The sequence below is a fragment of the Penicillium malachiteum genome, assembly GCF_028827825.1.
Source record: "Penicillium malachiteum strain IBT 17515 chromosome Unknown utg000003l:1.0-4950554.0:1.0-4952489.0, whole genome shotgun sequence".
In the NCBI taxonomy this organism is placed as follows: Eukaryota; Fungi; Ascomycota; class Eurotiomycetes; order Eurotiales; family Aspergillaceae; genus Penicillium; species Penicillium malachiteum.
This window is the reverse complement of record NW_026643096.1, coordinates 3,239,458-3,264,482: the sequence shown is the minus strand read 5'-3', so window position 1 is coordinate 3,264,482 and position 25,025 is coordinate 3,239,458. Positions and strand designations below refer to the sequence as shown.

The window sequence follows — 25,025 nt, the reverse complement described above, 5'->3', positions numbered from 1 at the left end:
GACATCATTGAATGAGGTGTCTAGATCGGCATAGAGCTCTTGAAGGAAATGGTTCCAAATTGGGTTCGGCTCGGCGCAAGAATAACGGTGGAAATATTCACGGAAGTTCAGAAAGTGAATGTCGATCTGAATGATTCCTGTCCGATAGCGTGTGGCTTAACAACACACCATTGGATAATTCAGCTCGAGTTGCTTTATTATCTAATTCTGGCGTGAAACTCTCCTTCAATTCTTGAGGCTGCACCGGTTTTTCGGATTTGGATAATCCTTCATGGCGTTGACGGCGTCGCATAAAAAGCCAGAAAATTCCTACAACAAGCGCCACGCCAAGGACACCGCCAACTGTTCCGCCAATAATAGCACCTTTATTCGAAGCCGACCCTGAAGGTTGCGAAGATGTTGTTGAGGTTGAGGTTGAAGTTGAGGTGCTTGAAGATCTTGTTGAAGTTGCTGTCACCATTACAATGGTGACTAGAAGAAGAATTTCAGTTGATGCAAATTTGTGATGATTTGAGATAAATTTTCCATAATCATTTACCTGGATTGGAACCATCATCAATTCCTTCCTTCAAAGTTTCCTCTGTAACACAGCCCTTGGAGTAGGTTGATATGTTTGAGAAGCCGTATAACCCTGAATCGCAGCAAAAATATCCTTTTATATCGGACCATAGTATCAAGGTGGAATTCGCACATTGTGTCAGATTGATCTGAACCGTATTGCTGAAATCACACCGAGAGTTGTTATCGGCATCTACACTGCGTATCATGCCATATGGGCAGCATGCCCACTAAACATCCCAAGTATGGGCTCCTTGTTCACTGTTCAAACACGCTTCTCTTCGAACCGCCCAGCCCGCTTGACCCACATCAGATATTGTAATTGTTGTGGCTTACTGCGACCCGCGTGCTAGGAATACTTCAATAAGATTTCGGGGACGGCGCGTGCGTAAGAAGGACGTTTCGAAGATAAACAAACACTTGGGAACTCGTGTCGGTAAAAGGCTTTTGCAAGTATCGAGATGGATGGAGGAGGTAATGATGGAAGATGTGCCATGTGTGATGTGATATGTGTAGGAGAGAGTAGGAAGGGAATATCTGCAGGGAAGGTGTGGACCACAGGAAGTGGTCCCAAATTCTAACAGCAGGCCTCTCTACATATGACATGTTCAATAATTCTTATCTTGGGCTTCTAATACAATTTCCAAGTCATTTTCCAGAGTCACATAAATTGATTGTTCAGATCAAGGCCACAGCTCTACCTGCACTAGTAAATGCTAGGCCTAAGTGGGCAATTTTTGCGAAAGGCCACCAGGGGCTGCATGAACGAATCATATACCTCGAGTTTCATTCTACAACATGGATGGATTCAGGAGAAGGAGGGTAGGACTTGAAGCTTGAAAGATAAATACTTGTTTCCAAGTTTGTTTTAAGTAGTTTTGCGGCTCAGATTGGTATGTAGAAAACATAACCTTGGAATTAACAATAATTCCAAGGGGGCGACTGTATCCGGCGCTGCTTCGTCTCGGATGATGTGCACCAGCCTCGTACTATGCACCACAAAAGTACCAGGTAGTATGCCCAGCCTCCAGGTATGCGGGTAATATGCGGGTAAGCACACGGACCCCTACCTATACTGGATATTGACCTTGTGACTATAATAGCCCTGGAGTGTACTTTGGTTCCTGGCCGGCATGAGCCTCATCTCAACAAAGTTAAGGTGGACGTGCTCAGGTGATCCTTCGGCGCTCTCTACAGTTGAAACTCGTTCTGTGATTCGTCATTAGCACATATTTAACGATTTTTCTTGTGGTAGATGGACCAGGTGAATACCACCTGAGGGGAGCAATGTACGCAGTCTGCTTCAAGTTCGGACGAAAATATTTCTTTTTCTATTCTTCGATCTTATATCATGATGGACTGTAGCTTAATTAGTGATCAAAATTCATGTCAGGCATTAAATTCAAATAGCACTCCTTCGAGCACTCAAGTTGGGATTTGCTGTTTTAGTATCTCCATACTCTGAATCAACAAGATGAGGCCCATCTATAGCCATTTCAATATCATCAGGTAAGGTTCCGAGACTGCCTTGCTGTACTCGGGGCTGTGAGACTTCACTCAAAGAACTATATCTTTGACTCGTATCTTTATGAGTGTCTTTTGGTGCGTGATGACGGAAGAATTGGCGGAGATAGGGGGCTGAGCCACACACGATCATAAAATTGGCCTCAATGACTCTATATAAACGAATGTTAGTAGGACCAAGTACACAAAAACATCCTTACCGGTTGAAATGTAGAGTTAGCTGAATGCCACATATAACTTACACGAAAAGACAAACAAGACCAATGTGGTATGGTTGATCGTCGGATGCAAGGAAAGGGACCAAAGTCACCAGGCGAACTATACTGGTTACCACAGTACTACAAGGCCAAAAAAGAAGAATCAGAATTTGGGCTGTTAGTGTTCAATTCTTGGATTGCGGATTCACGAACAGACACCCAATCCCAAATATAATCAATGCCCCGATCTTTTGCAGCAGCGGTAGATGCATTCCCCACATAACCTTGATAGGTATCATGATTAAGACCACATCACTTGCTGTATTCGCTATCGCTGTTCCTAGATGAAGACCTGTCCGATGGATGCAGGCGCTAGGATTTGACAGGCTCCATCCAGCCGGGATGGGATGGCAAGCGAAAATAAGCGCGAAAACCAGCGCGGTGCTATATGTGGAGATTGCAGCGGCAATAGAGTAGAGAATGTATCGCCACACAGGAACGGATTGAAGCAGGCGATAGTAAAGCATAAGGACGGCCAGCTTGGCGAATGCGAGCGCCGGGAGATATATGACTGCCAGGGCGAGGACGGTCTGGCTTATTCAGTCAATCAACAAACATCAATTCAATGATCTAGCGGCGTATTTGAATTAGTCAGTTACCTTCCTATAGGCGACAAGATCCGATAGAGGGATGTCCCAAATATGGATCGCGAAGCTGGAGTGGGCGTAGCCATCTATATCCATATTAGTCTCCTGATATCATGAAATGAACCTTTGATTCTCATACATAGAATCGTTGCTTGTGTCCCGATAGAGAGTATCTATCACATCATCAGATCCAATTTTGTTTCCGTTTCTCTCCCATTCATACCCAAGCAATAGTAATCAAAACTAGAGGTCATCAATTAGAACTAACTGAGTATACTCAATGAAAGGACTCACCATCATCCCACCAAAACTTGCCCATAATACATGCTTTTGTATAAATTCGCATGATGAGCAAGAGAGTAGACAACGTTGACCCAACACCTACTGCAATACGGTTGGCACTAAGTAGCCACGGTTGCGAATGGAAGTCCGGGGAGACTCCAGGAGGGGGAGGACGCACCCCCACAGTATGATTCATTTTAAGCGCATAGCCCCAACTTCCAAGTTGGCGAAAGAGAAGTTGCTACTTCGATAAATTCAAGTTTCTTTGCTCCGTTGATCTTTATTTAAGTCAGAAGGGAGCATGAATTCTTTAAAGGAGGCAATGTATAAATGACTTACGAGTCAATCATGTCAGCGGCGGAACTCTAGGTACAGCGTTCCAAGGATCTAGACCAGTCTAGGCAGAAAAGTGGTGCGGACTGGACCCACGAGCGGTCAACTGGTATACCTCGGCAGAATGCGAAGTTCCTGAATCCTGACATGATACATCTACTTAGATTCAAATGCATACTTTTACCACTACGAATTCAAGTCCGCAAATACGAAAATTATGAAAGACCATTTCCAAGGTTAAGTCAGCATTTCAACTGGATGTGATTTACTTCCTCAGCTGCTTGTTCTTGAGCACGCCTTCAATAACCCGGATTTGACTTTACTTCCCGATCTTCAAAATGCCTCGGAAGGAGGTCCCTGTCCGCCTGGAAGACTTTAGACCTGCTTGCCCGATTCCCTTGGTTATTCAGCCTCATGGACGTATTGAATGGCTGAAGGAACGCCTAAAGGAACCTAGAAATCAACGCCAAACAACTAACCTTTTGGCACTTATTCGAATGTATGAGACTGGGGAACTCGGGCCCCTTTCGCCTGGTCCTATAATCTTCATCTGTGAGGGGAAGATTGTGGATTCGCCACTTGGTAGTGGGAATCATCCTTCCGGAGAGTCTGCTATATGGGCTGAGGTTAGTCTCTATCTTCCTTGAATTTAGAAAATCTCTCAAGTGCTTACCAGTCCTCCAGGGCATTGCAATGCAAATGACGCAGCAGGTTTATCACAAAACAGCTATTCCAAACAGGGTTAGGATTTAGTTTCAAGCTGCTCGCAGAAGAATCATTAAGTTAGCTAATAGCACCCATGGAACAGCGACAGCATAATCAATTGATATACACCTCTGAGTCTGCATAAACGAAGCCATATGAATATACCAAGCGCAAGAACATAGCACACCACAGAAAGTGAGAGAAGAGACCTTGGAACTTCCTCAAGGCTGAAATATAGTTCTTGTGCATGAGAAAAAATTGAAATTGGAATTTCTACTGCTGGTATGATCGGGCTATTGTAGAAGGCGTAGCTCATATTAACACCTGGGCATTCAGATATCTGAAGGGAATACTAATAGAGGGCGGGGACCGATATACCTAACCATAGAAATCTCATTAAAAAGCCGAAGAGAGTGACGAGATATGTTCTCACACCAATAGAGTGAACAACTCTCTGTCATCCACTAAATCCTGAACGAAGTTTGTGTGTAGTCCAAATGACTGGTGCCCCCATGAGAAGACATTTAGCAGCATTCCAAGGTTGAGATCGACTTGATTCAGCATATTGCTCTGGCAGAAGTCAGGACCGAGCTTAAGACGGTAAAACTTGTACCTGGTCATATTCTTCAGTAACCACAGATAAGATAGGGAAGTCCCATTAGCATACCAGTGAAATTCCAAAATTGTTCTACAGCTGATATCATATCACGCTATGATACAGAACTTTCAAACTGAGTGAGGGGAAAAATCTGGCTTGATCAATGTGTACTAGCCCTTAGAGTTGATCTTTTTGTGCAAACATAAAATGAATCTAGCTTTAACCAGAGGCCGCGTACACCGGGCGCTAGCTAGTGCTGAGATTGGTGAAAGTACTTAAAACAGCGGAGCCGAGCTGGGCGCTAGCTAATACCAATGCGGGCAAGAGAATTGCTTAGTGAATTCGGTTCAGGCTGAGCCCATGCATCAGCATACATCCATGCAACGATATAACTTTCCGGGCTTTGCTATTACTTGCTGCTCTGAAAATTATGACTGACCGATTGACAGATGACCTCGGGATAAGTCCGAATTTGAGTTCTACTATTTCTTTGTCTGCATTGTATGCAGCCCTGGAGTGCAATTATACATACCCTAGTGCATTATAAAGTTTAATTCCACTGCAAGTCGGCGATCATATCTTAGCATACCAAGCTTAACCTCGATTGCTGTTCTTAGACTTGAACAACATTTCTAGCATGAAATTGAAAACTCGAGTCGGACTGCTAGATCAACGGATTCTGGAAGATACATACATCTAGCAAAAGACTGGTCTCTACCTAAGTAAAATTTAGACACCTCCAGCTTTCACTAGCTGGCAGATTCGCCTTGCCAATGGAAAAAGAAGAATTTTGATACAGTTTGCGCCACCCAATGAGTTCGCCATAGATAAAATAGAACAAATGAATAGAAGAAAAAAATTGATTGCAACTAATACAAGCACGAAAAGAAGAGAGAAAAAGAACAGGGAATAAAAGAAGAGGAAATTAAATCTCAGACAGCATCAAGCCAACAAAGATATCATTTCCGGCCTCATCCCTAGTTCAACCAGGTAAGAACCGGGTAAAAGAAAAGAAAAGAAGAAAAAAGAGAAAAAGAAGAAACTCGATGACACAAATGAATGCATCAAAAGTCGAGATCAAGGGCGCTTACACCATGCGTCAGAAAGGAAGAAAACAAAATTGAAACCGCGGCAGACATAAGAATTGGTAAACTCCGGAGCCAGTTGGGGAAAACAATGTCAAGAACGAGAGAAAAAATGCGCGGTAATCAAATTATTACTCCTGTCGGCTGCGCTTGGCACCGTGTGGGTTCCAAGTTGCGTCATTTCCGCCTTGGTTATTGAAGAAACCCTGGTTGAAAGCTGGGTTTTGGCCTTGGAAGCCTTGACCTTAAAAGTGAGAAGTGTTAGTATAAGAGCTTCGAATGCAACAACTGTAAGCCAGACAAAAAGGAGAAAATATAGAAAAAGACCAATAGCTAACCGCCAGAGGTCTCATAGTTACTCACCCTGCATACCCATGTTTCCGCCCATACCGCCCATCATCGGGTTCATGCCTCCAGCCATTGGGTTCATACCCATGCCACCGGCCATAGGATTCATACCGGGCATGCCCATCATGTTTGAGCCTCCCATATTGCCTCCGCGGCCACCACGCATGCCACCAGGGCCTCCACGCATACCACCCATCATGCCGCCTCGGTTGTTGAAGCCATAGTTGGGCATGCCACCCATGGCACCACCTTGGAAGCCACCCATCATACCTCCACTAGGAGCACCGCCCTGGAAGCCACCGCCCATGTTGTTGTTAAAGTTGCCGCGGTTGTTGAAGTTGCCCATGTTGCCGCCCATTCCACGGTTGTTGTATCCGCCGCGGCCACGGTAACCGCCGCCACTGCCCATGCCCATACCACCACTGTTGAAATTCATGTTCTGGTTACCAGCGTTGAAGCCTCCGGTCATGCCGCCGCGGTTGTTCTCCTTGCGCATTGGGGCATCCTTGGGGAGGGTGCGGAAAGGGTTGACATGTGGGTTGGTGTAGTTGACTGAGTACTTGCGGCCACTAGCGCTGAGAGACTCGATGGTGTTCTTGGTAGCTGTAGCTGACTGGGTGGTGGTGAATTCGACAAAAGCTTGGCTATTTAAGATAGGAAATGTTATCAGTTTTGAGGGAGATGGGACGAAGTGCGGGGTGATGTAGGTACAGACGAAGAGGGAGGGAGAAGGTCGGGGAATATTAAAAACTGTATAAGACGAATCAAAGCTTACCCCTTGCTCTTTCCATTAACCTTGTGCTCGCTGAAAGTCACATCTTTGAGGTCACCCTCGCTGTTAGCTTGATTGACCCAACCACGGATATCATCGTCGGTAGTCCACCAGGTGAGATCGGAGATCAGTAAAGCGGTTGTAGCGTCAGGGTCCGAGGGACGATCGTCATAATCCTTACGCTTGACCCCGTGAGGAGCAGCGGGAGTTTCCTGGGCGATTTGGTGACGTGCCATCGTGTGATCACCGTTGGTGGCGGCGGCAGGTCGAGAGTCAGGAACAAGTGAGGGCTTCACTTCTGGAGACTCATTGTCGCCTGCATTGTCGCCTGAGGATTCGGGCAACACACGCTGGGGAACATCTAGATCCAATTCTTCATCATCTGGGTCCACCTTGAAATCACCTTGTTCGGCAGTGTAGCCGGCATCTCCATAGATGTCAATATCGAAGTTATCATCTTCCGTTGCCATTGCGTACTAGGGGTCCCGAGTATCGGGGGCACAGCAGGCTCAGAGCAAAGAATCGATTTCTGGATAATGTGGGAGAGATGTTGGATGTACACAAGGGTCTTTTCTTCTGTCTGTTTTTTTGCCTTCTGATTCTTCAATCAAGTAGAGAACATGTCTGTCAATTCAAGTAATCAATTAGCATGGAGAAAGAATCCAGCGTTCAGCTATGGAGACAAGAATGGTAGATTCGAGAGTGGTGCGTGTGAGGCCTTGCGTGGCAATGTAGAGATGCGGAGAGATGAGACGTGAATAGATGAGACGTGAACACATGAGACGAGTGAATAAACCGGACGCAACATGACAAAATAAAACAGGTGGGCAAAAATAGACACGACGATACGTACAATCCAAATCTGACTCCCTGTTTGTCCTTGTGAATCAGAATCGCCGATCTCAGGCGCGTACAGAGAAATGCTGTCTGGGGATACAGGGAAATGAAAAGGGGGGGTGAAATCTGCCACAGACCAGCCGTAACAGGCACAGAGATATAAAAGTCCAAAAGGGGAACAAAAGGAGATCAGTGTAGCAGTTATCCTACCATAAAAACCTGGGGGGTGATGGAGCGAGAGGTGTTGAAGCTGGCGAAGCTGCGAAGCTGGGGAGCGGAGGACGGAAAAACAAGTTAATCCGGAGTTTCCCCGAGTTCAGGCCAAGTCACCGATTGAACACGCCAACACCAACTCCAACTCCCGCTTTCTCTCCCTTTAACTTCTTTTACTTTCCTTACCATCTTCCACCTTTTCTCCTTTTTTAATATTCTACTATCATCATGTCTGATACTTTCCAAGAGCTTGCTGATATCCCTAAGGACTTTGTCCGTGAGGGAACCCTGTTCGTGCGCCGCTGCACCAAGCGTATGTTCAACTTCCCCAGGTTCCCCATGCGACAATTTAATGTAGTTGCTGACTCTATTTCTAGCCGACAAGCGTGAATTCATCAAGATCAGCCAGGCCGTTGGCATGGGATTCCTCGTTATGGTATGTCCCAGCTCCTTCGCCATCCATGCAGTCTATTGTGCTGGTGAACTAACTGATTCAATCAGGGTGCTATTGGATACTTCGTCAAGTTGAGTAAGTAAAGCTACTGTTGGAACCAGATTCCTTACTACTGGATATGCGAATCCATGAAACTAATATGTGTGATTGTTCAGTTCACATTCCTGTCAACCAGGTTCTGGTCGGTGGCGCCTAAGCGCATCTTTTCGAATCAATAATAATGGCGCTACAACGAATCGGGAGTTGATAAAGAAGAAACAGTGCGAGCGGGGGGGGGGGATGACCGGAGAACTTTCCAACAAAATCAACACCTCCGGTGCACAAGACAATACCAGGGGGTTCTGGAATACACCAGGACCCCTCTTTATCAGATACACTAGGTTGATATATTTCTATCTTATCGTCGGCTTTCATGGCTTAGCTGCCATGATGCCTCTTTTTTTGTTTGGGGTGCGATGGCAAGGAGTGCTTCATCGCTGCCCTTGAGATACCACATACCACTATTCTTGTACCAATAGGGTTATATTCTTCTTTTTTTTGTTTTTGGATTTAATTGATGAACCTCCATACCCATCTATTTCCCCTTTCTTTTATCTTATGTGACATTTTGACAAAAACAAAATGAAATGCGACGTAATTGCGTGTTCGTGAATCATTATACTTCATAACCAATGTGACCTGAACCCTGATTTAGGTATGGAGCGTCTCAAAAACATTGTGGAAAATGATCACATTCGAGTGCTTTTCATTTTGCTCAATCCCCATTACCACTCTTGACCGTCTTCGTTTGCATACATTCGCCGCACAGGCCTGCTGCGCAGTTGTCGTCTCAAGTGTGCATTCTCTCGGTAATGATTGAACTCGGGAACAGATCTCAACTTTTCGTCATAGCTCTTCCCAATCGAAGGTTCTCCCTCATCTCCATCAACACCGTCATTCCATGAATGTAAAGTGCAGGTGCCAGTAGACAGGCCCCATCCATTCCATGAGGTCGCTATTGTTGGTTAAGTCAGTCAGCCAGAACAACATAAGAGTAATAGTATTGAGGGCTTGCTTACCCGCAAGGACTGGAGCATTCGGATGCCAGCTAGCATCCCGAACACATGTCCTCCATAACATCTCCCCGCTCATTTCATACGCGGTTGCGGATACATCTGGCTCACGGGGTCGCGAGTTCATGGTGGCTGCCCCGACATCAATGGTTCCAGCCAGCGTGGCATCCATATTGTACACGTACACCTTACCGTCTTCACTGCCGGTATAGACATAGCGAGAATTTGTACTCCCTGGGGGCGAGAAATGGCAGCGAATAAGAGTCTTCAGGACACGGTGGCCACGGAACGTAACAACCGAACAGTCATGCTCATGTGGCTCATAATAGTCATCGGGATACGGCTCGAATCGATAATCAAAGCCGGTGGTGTAGCTATTAGGGTTAACTGTATCGAACTTGGCTGTTGACATCATCTTGCGGAGGTCCCACAGTTTCATCGTCTGGTCCTTGCCATTGGAGAGAACATATCGGCCGTCGCCTTTACTGTCGACGTAGGTCAGACCCTCGGTGTGGCCCATGAACACACCAGCTTCGCGACCATCAGCCATAGAGCGACGATCCCAAACTCGTAACGTGGTGTCGTCGGACCCGGAATAAAGGATATGAGGAGAGGAGGTGTCGCCGAAACAGACTGCATTCACATGATGTTGGTGTCGTTCTCGAAGATTGAGAACGGGTTGTTTAGTTTCAAGATCGTAGACGATGACAGAGTCTTCGGATGTTCCTGCCACAACTTCACGGCCATCTCCAGAGAATCTAAGAGACCATATCTGAACGCGAAACAATGTTAGCAATCTTGTTAATACCACATCGAGATCCGATTCATGAAACATACCCCAAAATGTGAGCTGCCCCAGCTTCGCCGCCGCCGTTGACCCGGTGGTAGAGAGAAATCCAACACCGTTGGATCTGAATCATTGTCTGGGTCTGTTGGAGCTAAGTATGCTTGACTGCGTATTGAACTGTATACGAGATGACGATTATCTGGACTCAGAGTGGCATCCGTGATGGTCCACTGACCAAACGGGTAATCGACGGTCTTGTAATACTTCCATTCGTGCGGATTGGACGTGTCATACATGCGCACTTTGAAGTCTTGCGCACAGCAAAAAAAGAAATTCCCGTCATCCGAGAATTGACCCGAATAGCTTCGAGAATCATAATGGATGATCTTGTCAGCTGCGGAACCCGGGATCATTTTCTAAGTCATAACAGAATTAACCAGTGTACCAATGTATGTGAATCTCTTCAATAAGACTTACCTGTGATAGAGCTTGGTTAGCTCTCTTGCGCACTCCATAAGCGTCCACTCCAAGCTCTCGCCACATAAGGTTCGTTGCGAACACCTTCTTGCGTTGTTTGAGGCGATCTACAAAGTGATCGTCTGTTCCAAATTGTCCCTCGCCCATCAATTCAATGCCCTGGTCACTGGGAACCTTGGGGAACTGATCCGGTCGAGTAGCTCGTCGCCTTCGCATTTGACCTCTGAATCCTGCAGAATAAAAATCATCTTCCTCGTCGTCTTGCTCATCCTCATCTTCATCATCTTCCATGTTATCTGAGAAATTGCTTGTCCATCCATTGGAGCGCAGGATATGCTGTAGACCGCTAGATGCAAGCAATTCGAATAATCGTGACGCGGGAACTATAGCGAGCGCAGTTAGCTAACATGGATCGCCGATCATCGGAATCCTTATCAGTGACATACTGCGGGTAACACCATCATGTTCCTCCTCTCCTTCTGGGGGCTCGTCTGTGGTCAACTCGATCTGGAAATCCCCAAGATTGATTCTTGGATTCTCTGCAAGGGATTGAATTAGCTCAGAACCTCATTTGAATGGATGATCAATGCGCGATCCATGCCTTCTGTAATGCCGAGGTCTATTTGATTCCGGATGGCCTCATCTTCCCAGTCCTGGTCGTCTGCAGAACCCCCAAGGGCTGGGTGATAATCCATATCTAGTTCGTCGTCGTCTTCGTCTTCTTCAAGCCATTCTTCTGCAGGATGCCATACTGGCTCATCCCTGGCCTGCTCTCGTGATCCATGAGAGCTCATGATGTAGTTGGTTGATATGGAGGAGTGCTTATCGATAGCGGAGTGATGATAAAGTCCAGGGCCCCGGGGCTGAGGTCACCAGGTTAGTCAGCGCCGGCTTTATGCACTTAAATCCGAGAAGTTATGCATACGGAGTATACACCATGCTGACAGGCTATGACACACCTGGAGCTTGCATCATCATCAAACAAGATCTCTGGTAAGGTCTGCAGTCATGTATCTTGTTTCACTGCATAATTGGTTTTTACAAGTAAGGGGCGAGGCCTTGAGGCCTGATAATCGATTACTTGCCTGGTCCTTATTTCAAATTGAGAAGGGGTTTTCAAATAACTCTCAAATAAAACCCACAAATAACTTGATCATTTTCATAATCTACAGTTATCATTCCCTGGCCTCTCTGGGCCGAACTCGCACATTGCACTCGCTGTTTTTCACGAAGAACCCTTCCCGTACCTCTGTCTCCAATTCATTGATCCTCTCGATCTCAAAGAGTCTAAAGATTGTTGCCAACGTTTTGAGCATTTCCATCCAAGCAAAACTGTGGCTAATTAGCTTGGAACACGACCCTTCAGTATATCAGACTCACTTTCGTCCAATGCATGCTCGGGGTCCCGTCGAAAACGGAAAGAAAGAATCAAGAAGATCCGAGGAGCTCCCATTTGTCCATCGAGAAATATCAAAAACTTCTGGGTTCTATATTCCGGTGAGTAGTTGGATCTGCGAAGAGCCTATTGGGTAAGGCACACCCACTGCAAAAACACCAGGATTATGGTGGATGTTAAGCGTTGGCACACTTACTAATGTCTGTTGATACGATGCACTCAGTGAATATTCTCATTATATAGGTATAGGTGAAGTATGAGATCAGATTGGAAAGAGCTTACTCCTTCTGGAATATATTGTCCAGCAATGATCTTCCCTCCAGCAGGAGTGACTCGTTCCAAGCCGGTGGAACTAGTGGGCTTGAACCTCATGGTCTCTCGAACAACAGCGTTCAAGATAGGAAGTTGATTAACAGTCTGAAAGTCAGCGACCCAATTACCTGGAATCGGGCTTGGAAATGCTTGGTCCAGCTCCCTTTGAAGTTGCTGCTGAATCTCAGGTACTCGCGATACGATATCCACAACGTTGGTCATGGTAGAACTAGTCGTATCGCTTCCGCCAACAATGAAAGAGATTGACTCGGCGATTATCTCGTTCTCACTGAGGGCTGCTTCGGTATCTGGATCTTTGGCGTTGAAGAGAAAACTGAGGAGATCCTTTCGGCTGCTCTCTTGGTCTCTGCGTTGGAAATAGGCATTCTTTCCAATCCATGCCAGGTTTGAGGTTGCTCGTAGACCTCTGGGCCAGAAGGAGTCCAAGAAGAAGTACTTCATCATTGGTCGAAGGAATTGTGGGATGTGTCCAAGTGCGTTCAGGACTTCTCCTCTCGCATCGATGATTGCTATAAGGTTGAGGTGGTCTCGCTCATGATCGAGGAAGCCGAAAGACTTCCCAAATGAATAGTCGCCTGCGTATCTTGTCAGTTGTAGGACATACGTTGAAATTCATTGCAATATGCACTTATAACGTCAAAAGCCAGATAATTCGCTATTCATGTTAGCTGTTTCCAGATCTTTTCTTCTGTCTCATATACTCACAGTAGTCGTTGAAGTCTACTTCAGCTGACTTTTTATCCTTGGTATGACGATTAAAGCACTGCATCAACTTGGAGATTTGTTCAGTCATATGAGGCTCATATTCTTTGAGATTCTTGGCAGAAAAAGCCGCACTTAGATATCGCCTTTTGCGTTGATGAACTTGCACGTCTTGGGTATTAAACAGAGCAGGTTCAACTTGATGAAATGGTAAAGATCTGTTAGTATCGGGAGATTCCTGTTGGGCTGATTGCAAGATTACTTATCTTCGTAAAATGGACCTTTAGTAAATCCAGACTTGTGTCCATATATCGTTTCCAATGCTTCCTTGTTTGAGATTGAGATATGCTTTGGCGCAATCCGGACAAATTCCCCATGCATTCGATGCTGGTGGAGGGTTGAAATTGAACGCTTTGCTTGTCGGCATTGTAAAACAACCCATAGCGATGAGAATTTTGCAAGAAATGGTCCAGGAATTTGGCTCAATGGATCAAAGAGTATTCTGTAGATGAGATGAAATAGAACCTAATAAAATTCATGTCAGATCATTAATATTATTTGACGTGGTTATACTGGGGAGTTCATCCATATTCCGCTCACCAATACTGAGAACCCTAGGAAATAACCAAAGATCGTAGTGTTTTTCCAAGCCTCTGTAAGAAAAGACATTGTTGAAATGAAATTTGAATTCATAAACTTGACTGAAATTTTGGGATTGTTCTTAATATAATGACAAGTTATGTGTAAGCGCCGACCTCATATTATGCATGCACATAGCCGGGGACAAGTCGGGATACCAGGGATCTCCAATCCCCGCAAAACTGTGCAGTTACATCCGCGAAGTCTATTTTGCGGAGTGTTTTAGCAATTCTTCTGCATTAGGATTATCTGCATTTGAGATGATCTAATAGAAATATAGACTGGAGATTCCAGTACCTCGGGGCGAGGTCGGAATCTCCAGATGAACGGCAAATATGGTGATTCAAAGTACCGATATGCACGTCAAGACTTCCAGTTGCAGTATAACTACCTGTTCACAGCATTGAAAAAAAATTTCATGTGAGAATATGCCTCTCATTTGAAGCTTATGGCTATGTTCGTGAGCAGAATCAAGATTAAGCTCAGCTATGTTAGCAAATCATCACAACGGCCTGTTGCATCCTTTTGGACTTGAAAGGATACAAAAATGCCTTTTATTCGATCATGACTCGTTTAAAAAAAAATGACGATAATCATCATCATTGAAAATGCGACCAGGCCAGAACTTGAACATACAGGAGTCTCATTGTCTGAGATACTACACCTACGGAGTATCGGAATGCGAGTCCCACTGATAAGGCGGATCAACCATTTTTCCCGCATATCAACCAAATCCCCCGCTTCTCTCGCTTCGTATGCGGAGTCCTCCTAATCTGTTCTAGACGAATCCCATTCTCCCCCTTTTTCGGTACTTTGAACAAGTACCTTAAACCTTGAGAGGTTTCCAAGATTTTCCCTGTTCTGTTTCTCTCTTTTGAATCTCCCCCACCACCCCCACCATGCAGCACGTCCCAGAGTCACGTCAACAGACCTTCGAGGAGATCTATGGACCCCCGGAGAACTTCCTTGAAATTGAGGTAAGCAGCCACACCTCATATACCACAAATGACCTCTCGCTTCCCGAAAATGGCGATCAAAATTATATGTCGCGTGCTCAGCCACCATCTGCACCGTAATGCAGCCCGGCACCGGAGAACCAGATCACCCCCTCACACTACCCAAAACCAAGAGTCAACATCAATAACCAAACTAACCCTGAATTCTAGGTCCGTAACCCTCAAACACATGGCACATCACGAAATATGTACACTTCATACGAGATCGTCTGCCGGACCAATATTCCTGCCTTTAAGCTAAAGCACTCTGTTGTGCGCCGCCGCTACTCGGATTTTGAGTACTTCCGTGATATCCTCGAGCGAGAGAGTACGCGCGTTACTATCCCGCCATTGCCCGGAAAGGTCTTCACAAACCGATTTAGCGATGATGTCATTGAGCACCGTCGTGAGGGACTCCAGCGATTCTTGCAGATTGTAGCGGGACATCCGTTGTTGCAGACAGGGAGCAAGGTGCTGGCTAGCTTCATACAAGGTGGGCTCCTTCTTTTGGCTTTCTTGCTTTACGTTTCTGTCTTTCCCGGGGAACCTCTGGTTCAATTGCCTTTGAATTATAAGGGCTTGTTTATGGTCGTCATTTACTAACGTGTTTCTTACTTAGACCCCAATTGGGACCGCAATGCGTGGTAGAATCGCATGTGTGGACCATTGAGCATCCAGTTTGATGTCACAATACCTTACAGTTTCGTCTTCTTTTTTTGCCTCTCCTCGGAGTAATTTGAGCGCAATTGGGCTTTAGCCAAGAGTTTCCCGTTTCCATTTCCCCTTTTTATTCCTTTCTTGATATTGGTGTCCTCTGCTCGATGGTTAAAATTCGGATATCCCTTATTTTGCAGTCTCTGTGCTCGGTCATAACCGCATTCCAGATTCCCTTTGGTAAACTGACCTTGTTTATGCATGTCTTTCCAGGGAGATCACGGTAGATAGTGTACGTTATGTGATGGTCTCTGATATCCATTATCATTTTATTCTTCTTGCATTTTCTTTTCTTGTATCCTTCCGAGAATCATGGATCGCTTTTATGTAGATACAAATGTGCATGATTCGAGTTAGTCATTCACTTTGGATGTAAAGATTAAGTTTGTAGATCGGACCCATCATCGTCTGAATTACGAGGATATCCTCATTGAAAACTATTAAGGAAAAACCATCGTGTACTGCGGGATATCGACTGAAAACATGAAGCACCGAAACAGAACCAGCCCGAGAGAAGAAGAGGAAGAGACCGAAAGAAAAAAAAATAAGAAAAAAGAACACCCGAAATGCTGAATAAAACCCGAGATATCGATATAGATCGTACCAATGAAAATCATAACTCAAAACTTTTCTGTTGCTTTTCATGTGAGGGACAGCCCTGCATCATCCTAGGTCATCCCAGACCATAGGAGCCAAGGTATTATCCTCCCAAGGCGAGGACGGGGCGGCGGTGTTATCGTCCAAGGAGAACGAGAGTGTATTTGCCGAAGGTTCAAGAAAGCCCTGTGGCGGTGGTAAGAACGATGGGTCGAATGAAGCACTGGTAGCGTGGGACACATTTGACGATTGACGACTGTGTACATGGGGATCGGAATGGCGATGGATTAAAGGAGGGGCTTTGGTGGTAATAGAGCCGCTGCTCGCAGGCCTTTCTTTCGGTGGGCCAGGGTCGCTGGTGTGAGATTTCAATTCCGGAGGATTGAGTGCTTTTCCATTAACAGAGCCACCATCACGATAGACATGGGGAAATTTTGTGCGGAAGCGGTCTCGCAGGTCTGTTGCTCTACGGTGGCCGAGGCTTAATCTTTTATCCTGCTGAATGAGAGTCCATTGAAAGCCATGGACTGCGTATCCCTTCAGAAGGGCCTCATCTTCAGCAGTGGTGAATGGGCGACGGGAGCGGCGTTTTGATTTGGCTGTGACGTGAGGCTCTGGAATACCGAGGGATTCAAGAGTACTGCGCGTCTTGTTGGAGAGGGCCGGTGTCTCGCTCGCTGGCGGTGACTGCTGAAGAGGAGTTGGACTTCCTACATCTGTGTCGAGTATTGTAGCGGACAGGCTGGGCGTGGATGGTTTATGGGAGCTGGCGGATGGGCTACCTGCCCCTGAACCAAGTTCAGATCCCAATCCTGTGGGAGTCAAGAGTGGAAGGCGGATTCTACCAGCTGCATCAGGCCCCCCCTTCAGCTTGAGCTTTGAGAAGAGCATTTGCTAGATTGTCACGTAATTGCTTCGTGGCTTCGTTTGGATCAGATGCGCTAGTTTATGATATCAGAAAATCAAATTAACTGCATCCTTTTGACGTATCAGCTAACTTACCGGTATGCCCAAGGACAACAAACTCGAAATCTTTGATTGCAAATTTTGTATCAGCATCAAGTTAAGATAGAAAAATGAGTCGTATTTCCGTTTTCATACCTATCCTTCAGATTGGAGGCCGTTCGCTTATTGAACCTAAGTTCTGGCTGGGCCAGGATGGCTGTCCAATTACCAATTCCACATTTCACCACCCCTCGGATGAGATCAGTGGTTTCCTCCTCAGTCCATTTTCTCAAATTCTTACGGGATCGACCACGGGTCTTCGGAGACAGGGGCTCATCGCCATCTGGGACGGGACTCGGGGCGCTATCATTTGGAACGATTTCTTGGTCACGGATTGCGGACTTATTACTTGGAATTTCGGATGGAGTAATTCGTTCGTCTTCATGATCATGTACATCGTCATCTTTGTGGTCATCAAGAGTAGCCCCAAGCAGCTCTTCGATTCTGGCTTCTCTCCTTTCTACAGGTTGACCCTCAGAAGGAGTGCCACTGGTCGAAGCTAAGATAGCAGGATCGACAGCCGCTGCTTGTCCATTGGAAGGCTTGGATAGAAGCTGTGTGATAGTGCCTGCTTCAATAGGCGGAAGAAGTGCGGCATTAGGAGGAGGTTCATTCAGACCATTCAGGATAGCAAAAGGGCCAAATGGAGGAGGGCGCTGTTCTTTTTGCGCCTGTGGTATAGGAAGCTGTAGATGTTCATTAAAGGATTCAGCCTGTAGGTCTACGCGACGACGTTTGCGCGGACCATGCAGGGCATCGTCATCAAAGGAGGAAGAGAAAGGAAAGCGCTCCAAAGCACGTAGATTTACAAATGCTGGGAGAATCGGCTTTGGCAAGGGTTCCACATTAGACTGGGGATCTGCGTTCGACTCGGCCTTTTTTGTTCGTGCAGCATTGAGAAACTCGGTGACTGTTGGCAATCCAGGTTTTGAATTGGAGATATTCCCTGATGCAGTAGATGATGATTTTGAGATTTGGCTGGACTCTCTAGTACCACTGGCATTGGGTTCTAAAGGAGAAGGAATGCTTAGCGTGCGGGAGGAAACTGGTTCCCGCAGAGGAGCAATGCGTAAAGAGAGTTGGGGAAGCTCGCGGAGGAGAGATTCGTCCAGGGGTCGCAACGCCCCGCTCGAATCCATACTCTCTCATCCGAACTCGCGCTATCTTTCTAGATGGATCCGATCCATGGAGCCATGACGCACGACTTGCATAGGTGGGAATGAGAGGCTTTTCGATAACGAAATACGATAACCTTGTTGGGGCGGTGAGATATGCCAATAGTGCAGCTACGTCAGACTTCAACTTAACATCAACAACAATAAATCCAGGCCTAAGTGTTAGTGGTTCTTTTTTGTACATATGAGATACCCATTAGGTTGTTTATATCCATCTGAGTTTGAGCTCATTTGAGATATTCATTTGAAGTGAATCCAATACATTACCACTGCAGTATGCAACTCCTAGTCCCTGCCAAGCCCCAAGCTCCACGCTTCAACCAAGCTAACATCCTCAATCAGAATTACTTCACCAAGCGCCAGTACCCTGAGGACTCAATCTCTCATAACAAAATGCCAACCATATTTCCAACATGGCCTCATGTCCTCTTCGGCATTCTAGAGCCGATCTCCTTGTACGATTCCCCGTACGAGCCTCACCTCCACCGAACACCAAGCTAATCAACTCTGACATCTCCGAAACAGGGTAATGGGCAGTCTAGCTCCTGTCTTTGATCTCGACGGATTCATTAATGGTCAAACCCCTCACCTTGCCGGTCCATCAATCCAACACCCAAGCAGTGTAGCACTAGCCTACCAACTCGGCAACCTCTACCACCTCCTCTTCCTCGTCGGCGTCGCCGTCCTACACACAAGTACAGAACCCGAGGTCCTCCGCAACTACTTGATTGCCCTCACCATTGCAGATGTCGGACACGTATACGCTACATACGTCGCTATGGGATTGGACGCATTCCTAGATGTGGGAAGTTGGAACGCGCTGACATGGGGGAATATCGGCGCGACGGGGTTCCTATTCGTGAATCGGATTCTTTATTTCCTTGGATTATTTGGTCAGGCGCGAGCGCCCAAGGTAACACACAAAAACGAATGAATATTACATTCCAGTTACTAGCCTGGAAACCCAATTCCGGGCTACTGGAGTGTTATTGGACAGTTGACTCGGACTACTTACCGATAATAGAACTACATATACTCCAGTTTAATGTATCCCAACTATGGCATTGTCTGACCCATCTGACTCATTGTTTCAGAACTGTCGCATGATGGGACGGGACGGGACTATTATCATTGATTTGACGCCCAAGCCCGGCGGTTCGGGCGTAATGGATTAGATCTGATTTGCCAGGAGGATTTCCCAGTCCAGACCCCAATGTCAGCCTACTCTTATCTAGGGTTGGAGTAACCCGCATGGATCTGAGTTTCATAGCAGGCGCCATGAGTGACACTCGCTTACGTTGACCAGTCTTAGAGGGCTTGTTATAGCCCTGAAATTACACCAGTCAAAACAAAACAAAAAATAAAAATAGTCGAGATCGGGTGACAGGGATTAAACCTGGAAATTGGATTGAAAAAAAGTACCGTGCGCATGAATTCATGCAACTCCCAACGCCCAGCACTGCGGACACTATCTAGCATGGGTATAGCGAAAGAAAAGAACATACACATACCTAAAAGACGAAACCCAGCGCAGGAAGCCAAGGAAATCACAGAAAATGCAGTATCATCTCATCGTCCTTCCAATGAAATCAGATCAAAAGCAAAAAGAACCAAAAGAACCAAAAAAGCAAAAAAATAAATCGGAAAACACAAATGTGAGGGATAGAGAGAAGGTGAATAAGGGTCCAAGAAGTATCTGGAATCCAAGGGCTAGAGCCATAATTTCAAATATTTTCAGATATCAGAGATGCGCAGAGAGTGAAAAAACCTGATCACCTGCATAGCATGCACGCCACGACCAAAATCAGGGCATTCTGAGTCTCCGGGTTCGGCGACAGACATAACAGGTGATGATCACCACTCGCCTCGCGAAAACGCAAGTGGATTCTGCAAGTAATCGAGAAGAGGTTGGATTGCCGGTTCTCCTTGTTGCTGGTATTCACGGAGATGTGGGAAAAGGAAAGGGAGACCCGGGTTCTCACGGTAGTATTGCCGGTATGTGGCATAGTTATGGGATGGGTTTGTTAGGAAGATTGTCTCTGGTGGGAGGAGAGGGTCTAGAACGACCATTCCACCGATAGTACTGTTTAAGCCGCGGGATGGAGCGGTTGCGATGGCGTGCATATGTAAACCATTGAGAATTGCTGTGAGCGAGTGGTAGTTTCGCTTTGGGAGGAGGTCCTGGATTCTAAGTTAGAGATTTTGTCTTTTTTGTAGATTTGGTAGACTTGCCTTTGCACATTCCCCTAAATAAGGAATCAGGTCTGGCAAGGCGGTGCAGCACTCCCAGACTGATATACTGAGGGTTTGCCAGTTGGATAACAGCGATTTTACTGTCGCGTCTCCGGTCATGATGCCTTGTCGAGAAAGTGACGCGAAGTCATACTCATCAGTACCTGTCAAGGTCCGAGCAAGGTCCGTTGCAGATGTCGATCCTATACATTCTTCTAAGAAGAGGATCGTGGTGTCGAATTGAGTATGCCAGTCCATTTTGGAGGCATGATTATAATGTCGACGGAATCGAACTCCCAGCACGCTAAATACCTTGAGAATAGTTGTCAAGCTGTTTGGCCGGCTAAAAAGAGTTTGAATGGGCTGAGCGATGAACTCGAAGCCTGGCTTTTTCGAATATGGAATGCTGTCAGCTACCTCTGGTATGAGATCCTGCAAGCATTTTATTATAGCACGACGAGCAAACGGGCTTCGAGAACGTAAATGCTATAAAATGTTAGCTGGTGTTCTGGTAGAAAACCATATAATAAACTGTAAATGAAAATAGAGAATGATCAAATATGAAGTATAGTCACCACGCACCTTCTCCACTTCTACGTAGATAGGAGTCTCCTCTGGAAATGCCTGTAGGTGGTCCTTGAGATGAATGTATAGAGCAGTATGCTGTAACAAAAACCACTCTATCGAAGGTGCATTGTATCCCAGAGCTGCACGAACGAGTTCCTCAAATTCAATCTTGGTGAACTGGAAATGGCTCTCTGTCTCAATAGTCGCTGCAATACTCCGCGCATCCAGTGAGTGGTCCGGTAAAGGCGGGAACCAGCTCCATGGAATAGGTCGAAATGGAGGTATACTTGAGCGACGCAGGATCTCTTCCACTCTTTGCATATGAGACAGAGTAGAGAGAAGCTGTTGATCCCGCGGTTCACACAACGAGACCAAGAACGCTTCAATAGTATCCGCATTACGGCTCATGAGAGAATTTCTCGGGGAATTATCATCCCGAAACAATCTGTATCGGATAACTTGACTGATTTCGGGGATGTTGAAAGCCCATAGAACCGTGGTGGCTTCATCCTCCCACCAGCGATACGAGATGGCAAAACGGGGGATTTCTGCGCCCAGAACAAACAAATTCTGATAGGATGGAGACCCGTTTTCCATCGTCGGTTGAACTGGAACTTCAAGTTGAAGATGGCTTGAGTTGGACATGATGGAGAGTGGAGAGGGCCTATCGGGTATGTATACTCTGCCTCCAGGCTCAAAAGCCATCTCTTGGAAGGACTGCATTTAAACAAATACCACACCACCCGGCCAGGATTTTCCAAGCCAACACATTGAAGTAATACACCAGCTGAGGTACATGTGACGCGACGCTTGTGCAGACGAGGATAGGACCCGGGAAGGAGGCAATATAAGGGGATTTTATTACAAGGAAATTTTCCAAAATGGAATCTCCGTACGGGAGGAATTATATGAAATAATAATAATGTGGGTAGTTAGAAAAAAAATACATAATTATTTATTTAATAAAAAAAATAGAAAATAGAAAACAAAAAAGAATTCCGGAGTATATGGTCAAGACGATGTGGGTGGCGGAACAGGAATGGAGACCGGAGAAAATCATGCATTTACCCAAAGCTCCCCTTTTCGGGTTATTCGGAGGCGTAGATGATTGGTTTTTAATGTATTATAATTGCTATTATTATTTCTCAATATTTATTAAATATACTTTTCAAGTGCCATCTCCCTACTCCAGTGGACTCATCACGAGGTAGAATCATAAACGGGAGCGACGGCAGACGATGACTGGCTGCATTGAAAACAGGGGGCGCCAATCCTAGTTCCAACCTACTGGGAATCCCAATAGATAGGAAAAGATTGGGCAAGAAAGTGAAAAAGGTGGAACAGGTGGAAAAAGATGGAACTTCTTGAAAAAAGGGGGTAAAGATTGTCCATCATAACACACGTATGCTTCCTTAAACTGGCCCCAGATCGGCCGGGGAGGAACCTTTGGTCTCCAGGGCTCCACCATAAAGAATGGTCCCTGTATGGGGTATGGGTAACAGTCGCACTTTTTAGATGGAAAGGAATAAAAAGAGGAATAAAAAATCATTTATATTAAATCTGGATTTTCAAACTTCAAGTTGATCATGATGTGCGTATCATATCGAAATCCCGTTCTATGCCGAGCACCCGTTGGGGCTGCAGGCCAGTTCGGTTTGTAATATGACAGGAAATAAAGATGAAGATGTCTTTGGTTGTTAGATAAATCGGTTGGGAAGCGGTCTACGATTCAACCTTCTGGAAGATTCATACGGAGTATACAGAGTATGATTTGTTCTTTGATTCTAATTGATCTAGTATCATCTTAGTCGGTCTAAAAACTTAGTATATGTGGGTAGGCATGTTACGTTAGTGGCGGCCTTGGGGTATCAAGGATGTCAAAGAGACTCGAACTGATTCAGATCGATTCTTTCAATCTTCAAGTCTCAAAAATTTACCATTTACTCCTAGATGCGAGTACATCATTTAACTTTTATTCTTCAGATGAGAGTTCAAATTACTTTTGTTTCATACTTCGTACTCCAAACAGTACTTACTATTCCGCCTATTCCTAACCTAATCGAGGATGAAAAAGGAAGAAATGGAAATCCAGATTTCCATGATTTCATATGCACCAATAAGCCACTAGTCCTAACCAAGGGGCTCGATGGATGATCATGAACCCCCCGGTCGAGAACTCGAAGAACCAGTTGCAGTGAGGCGTCAAGTGGGTCTTGAATCGATTGCGGAAATTCCAGAATTTCTTTTTCTTTTTTTTTTTTCTTCTTTTTTTCTTTCTCTTTGTTTTCACTCTGAATGATTTCATATGGAATGGGTTCTTTGTTCATTACTCAATAAGTATCCACACTATCTGTAATTCTTGATTTTTGACATGGGTATACTTGTACTAGTAGTTTTAAGTACTTGGAATCTGCTTGATAACATTTTAAACCTTGTCATCAACATCGTCATCGATAGATGCGGTCTGGTATGTATAACGGAAACTATCCACACCGCTGGAACATCTTAACCTTGAATAATCTGGGGAGAAGTAGAATTCTGATCCGAAAAATGAACAGTCGTGTTGCCCTAAACTTTGTTCCCCTTGATCGTCGCGGTTATTTCTCAATTATTTTTCATACGAAAAGTACAAGGCTTGAACCTTACAGTGGGGCTATATCGGGAATCGGAATCGCGATCAATAAATCAGTTGATTACTGTTTGTAAATAGCATAGAAAATCAATGCTGGACTAGGCCAGTGTAAACTTGAATCAGGAATGTTCAAATGTTCAAATGTTTGGACAAGTCCAACAAACCATGCACACCGCTGGAATGAAGTATTCGCCTTCGCCCCTGTTAACCTAGTACTTCCAAGAATACCATCAAGAAAATTCAAGTTATACCAATTTCAAATGAATAAAAAAAATTAATTAAATCAATATGTAGGTGCTGCGCCGTAGTACATTACCCCGTAATTGTACATCGTACCTGATTAAGCAAATCCCGATCCATTCCATACCTCTTTAGGTACACTGAAGCGCGTAGGATGAAAAGCCCCGCTGAATGAATCCACTCTACGAACTAGCACATACATACAGAAATGAAATAGGAAGACCCGCTTCATCAGACCGACAATTCGACAATTTTACAAAATATTATCCCATACAGTATGTGCAAGGAACGTCATTGAACTCTCTTCGCCACGTGAAATGTCCTCGAAGCTCAGGAATTCAATGAGAACGGCTACAATAAACCCAGGTCCAAGGCACTGGGAAACGGGATCTCGGTAGATCCACATGTTCCAGAGCTTTAGGTGGATCTTGGGAAAGGCATGGCAGTTGCTTGACATTTATAACGGTTTTGATTTCCATGTCATTTGAACTTCAAATTTTCCATTTCCTCCAATATCCAGTTTTTCTTCTATGGGTTTCAATCCTCCATATTGCGGGCGCAGGATGGCTGACGCTGCTTATCGTCATGAGCGAGAGCGAACCGATCTAGACCCGCTCGCCACCCGCTTCACGCACTCATTCCATTATTCATAGGGTGCAGTAGTAAATGTTCAAGGGTTATTGGGGATCCATTATCATTCAAACACCGGGCAAGAGTGGAGCTACGAAGACGAAACTCCGTATTTACTCCCTATGCACTTCTTTCCATGTGATGGTATCACTGATGTACCTTCGTTAGTGGTCGATCGGGGTAGTATCTGCACGCATTACACGAACTGCGCCATTTCCCACCAGGGATAACTCTCCTTCGAAGGCAAAATGGGAAGGATCCCGTCTCATGAAGATCAAGATCGCTGGTTCGCTATGCAG

The 25,025-nt window shown here is 45.5% G+C and overlaps 10 protein-coding genes across 10 annotated transcripts; 4 read left to right on the top strand and 6 right to left on the bottom strand.

Moving 5' to 3' along the window:
• Positions 1–2,225: 2,225 nt before the first annotated feature.
• N7483_007562 (uncharacterized protein) lies at positions 2,226–3,404 on the bottom strand (the record flags this gene model as incomplete). The annotated part of the gene is made up of 4 exons (XM_057090999.1): positions 2,226–2,234; positions 2,489–2,869; positions 2,939–3,012; positions 3,221–3,404. The coding sequence occupies 4 exons, from the start codon at positions 3,402–3,404 to the stop codon at positions 2,226–2,228; spliced, it is 648 nt and encodes a 215-aa protein (XP_056945740.1).
• A 475-nt stretch (positions 3,405–3,879) lies between these two features.
• Positions 3,880–4,188, top strand: N7483_007561 (uncharacterized protein; the record flags this gene model as incomplete). Its single annotated transcript, XM_057090998.1, has 1 exon — positions 3,880–4,188. One exon carries the CDS (start codon positions 3,880–3,882, stop codon positions 4,186–4,188), a length of 309 nt encoding a protein of 102 aa, XP_056945739.1.
• Positions 4,189–6,060: 1,872 nt separating this feature from the next.
• N7483_007560 (RNA-binding protein) lies at positions 6,061–7,519 on the bottom strand (the record flags this gene model as incomplete). Its single annotated transcript, XM_057090997.1, has 3 exons — positions 6,061–6,173; positions 6,293–6,921; positions 7,053–7,519. 3 exons carry the CDS (start codon positions 7,517–7,519, stop codon positions 6,061–6,063), a joined length of 1,209 nt encoding a protein of 402 aa, XP_056945738.1.
• Positions 7,520–8,327: 808 nt separating this feature from the next.
• On the top strand, positions 8,328–8,749 carry N7483_007559 (translocon subunit SSS1; the record flags this gene model as incomplete). Its single annotated transcript, XM_057090996.1, has 4 exons — positions 8,328–8,412; positions 8,477–8,535; positions 8,601–8,628; positions 8,709–8,749. The coding sequence occupies 4 exons, from the start codon at positions 8,328–8,330 to the stop codon at positions 8,747–8,749; spliced, it is 213 nt and encodes a 70-aa protein (XP_056945737.1).
• Positions 8,750–9,317: 568 nt separating this feature from the next.
• On the bottom strand, positions 9,318–11,663 carry N7483_007558 (WD40 repeat domain-containing protein; the record flags this gene model as incomplete). The annotated part of the gene is made up of 6 exons (XM_057090995.1): positions 9,318–9,547; positions 9,612–10,377; positions 10,443–10,808; positions 10,870–11,252; positions 11,316–11,376; positions 11,436–11,663. The coding sequence occupies 6 exons, from the start codon at positions 11,661–11,663 to the stop codon at positions 9,318–9,320; spliced, it is 2,034 nt and encodes a 677-aa protein (XP_056945736.1).
• Positions 11,664–12,044: 381 nt separating this feature from the next.
• Positions 12,045–13,801, bottom strand: N7483_007557 (cytochrome P450; the record flags this gene model as incomplete). The annotated part of the gene is made up of 5 exons (XM_057090994.1): positions 12,045–12,201; positions 12,250–12,356; positions 12,548–13,181; positions 13,300–13,498; positions 13,582–13,801. Coding segments are annotated over 5 exons (1,317 nt in total), but the record flags the coding sequence as incomplete, so codon positions are not given.
• Positions 13,802–14,838: 1,037 nt separating this feature from the next.
• Positions 14,839–15,537, top strand: N7483_007556 (sorting nexin-3; the record flags this gene model as incomplete). The annotated part of the gene is made up of 2 exons (XM_057090993.1): positions 14,839–14,916; positions 15,106–15,537. 2 exons carry the CDS (start codon positions 14,839–14,841, stop codon positions 15,535–15,537), a joined length of 510 nt encoding a protein of 169 aa, XP_056945734.1.
• Positions 15,538–16,311: 774 nt separating this feature from the next.
• N7483_007555 (telomere repeat binding factor family protein) lies at positions 16,312–18,389 on the bottom strand (the record flags this gene model as incomplete). Its single annotated transcript, XM_057090992.1, has 4 exons — positions 16,312–17,093; positions 17,152–17,186; positions 17,248–17,277; positions 17,347–18,389. The coding sequence occupies 4 exons, from the start codon at positions 18,387–18,389 to the stop codon at positions 16,312–16,314; spliced, it is 1,890 nt and encodes a 629-aa protein (XP_056945733.1).
• Positions 18,390–18,701: 312 nt separating this feature from the next.
• N7483_007554 (uncharacterized protein) lies at positions 18,702–19,359 on the top strand (the record flags this gene model as incomplete). The annotated part of the gene is made up of 2 exons (XM_057090991.1): positions 18,702–18,892; positions 18,951–19,359. 2 exons carry the CDS (start codon positions 18,702–18,704, stop codon positions 19,357–19,359), a joined length of 600 nt encoding a protein of 199 aa, XP_056945732.1.
• Positions 19,360–20,279: 920 nt separating this feature from the next.
• N7483_007553 (uncharacterized protein) lies at positions 20,280–21,869 on the bottom strand (the record flags this gene model as incomplete). Its single annotated transcript, XM_057090990.1, has 3 exons — positions 20,280–20,606; positions 20,658–21,143; positions 21,240–21,869. The coding sequence occupies 3 exons, from the start codon at positions 21,867–21,869 to the stop codon at positions 20,280–20,282; spliced, it is 1,443 nt and encodes a 480-aa protein (XP_056945731.1).
• Between the last annotated feature and the right edge of the window lie 3,156 nt (positions 21,870–25,025).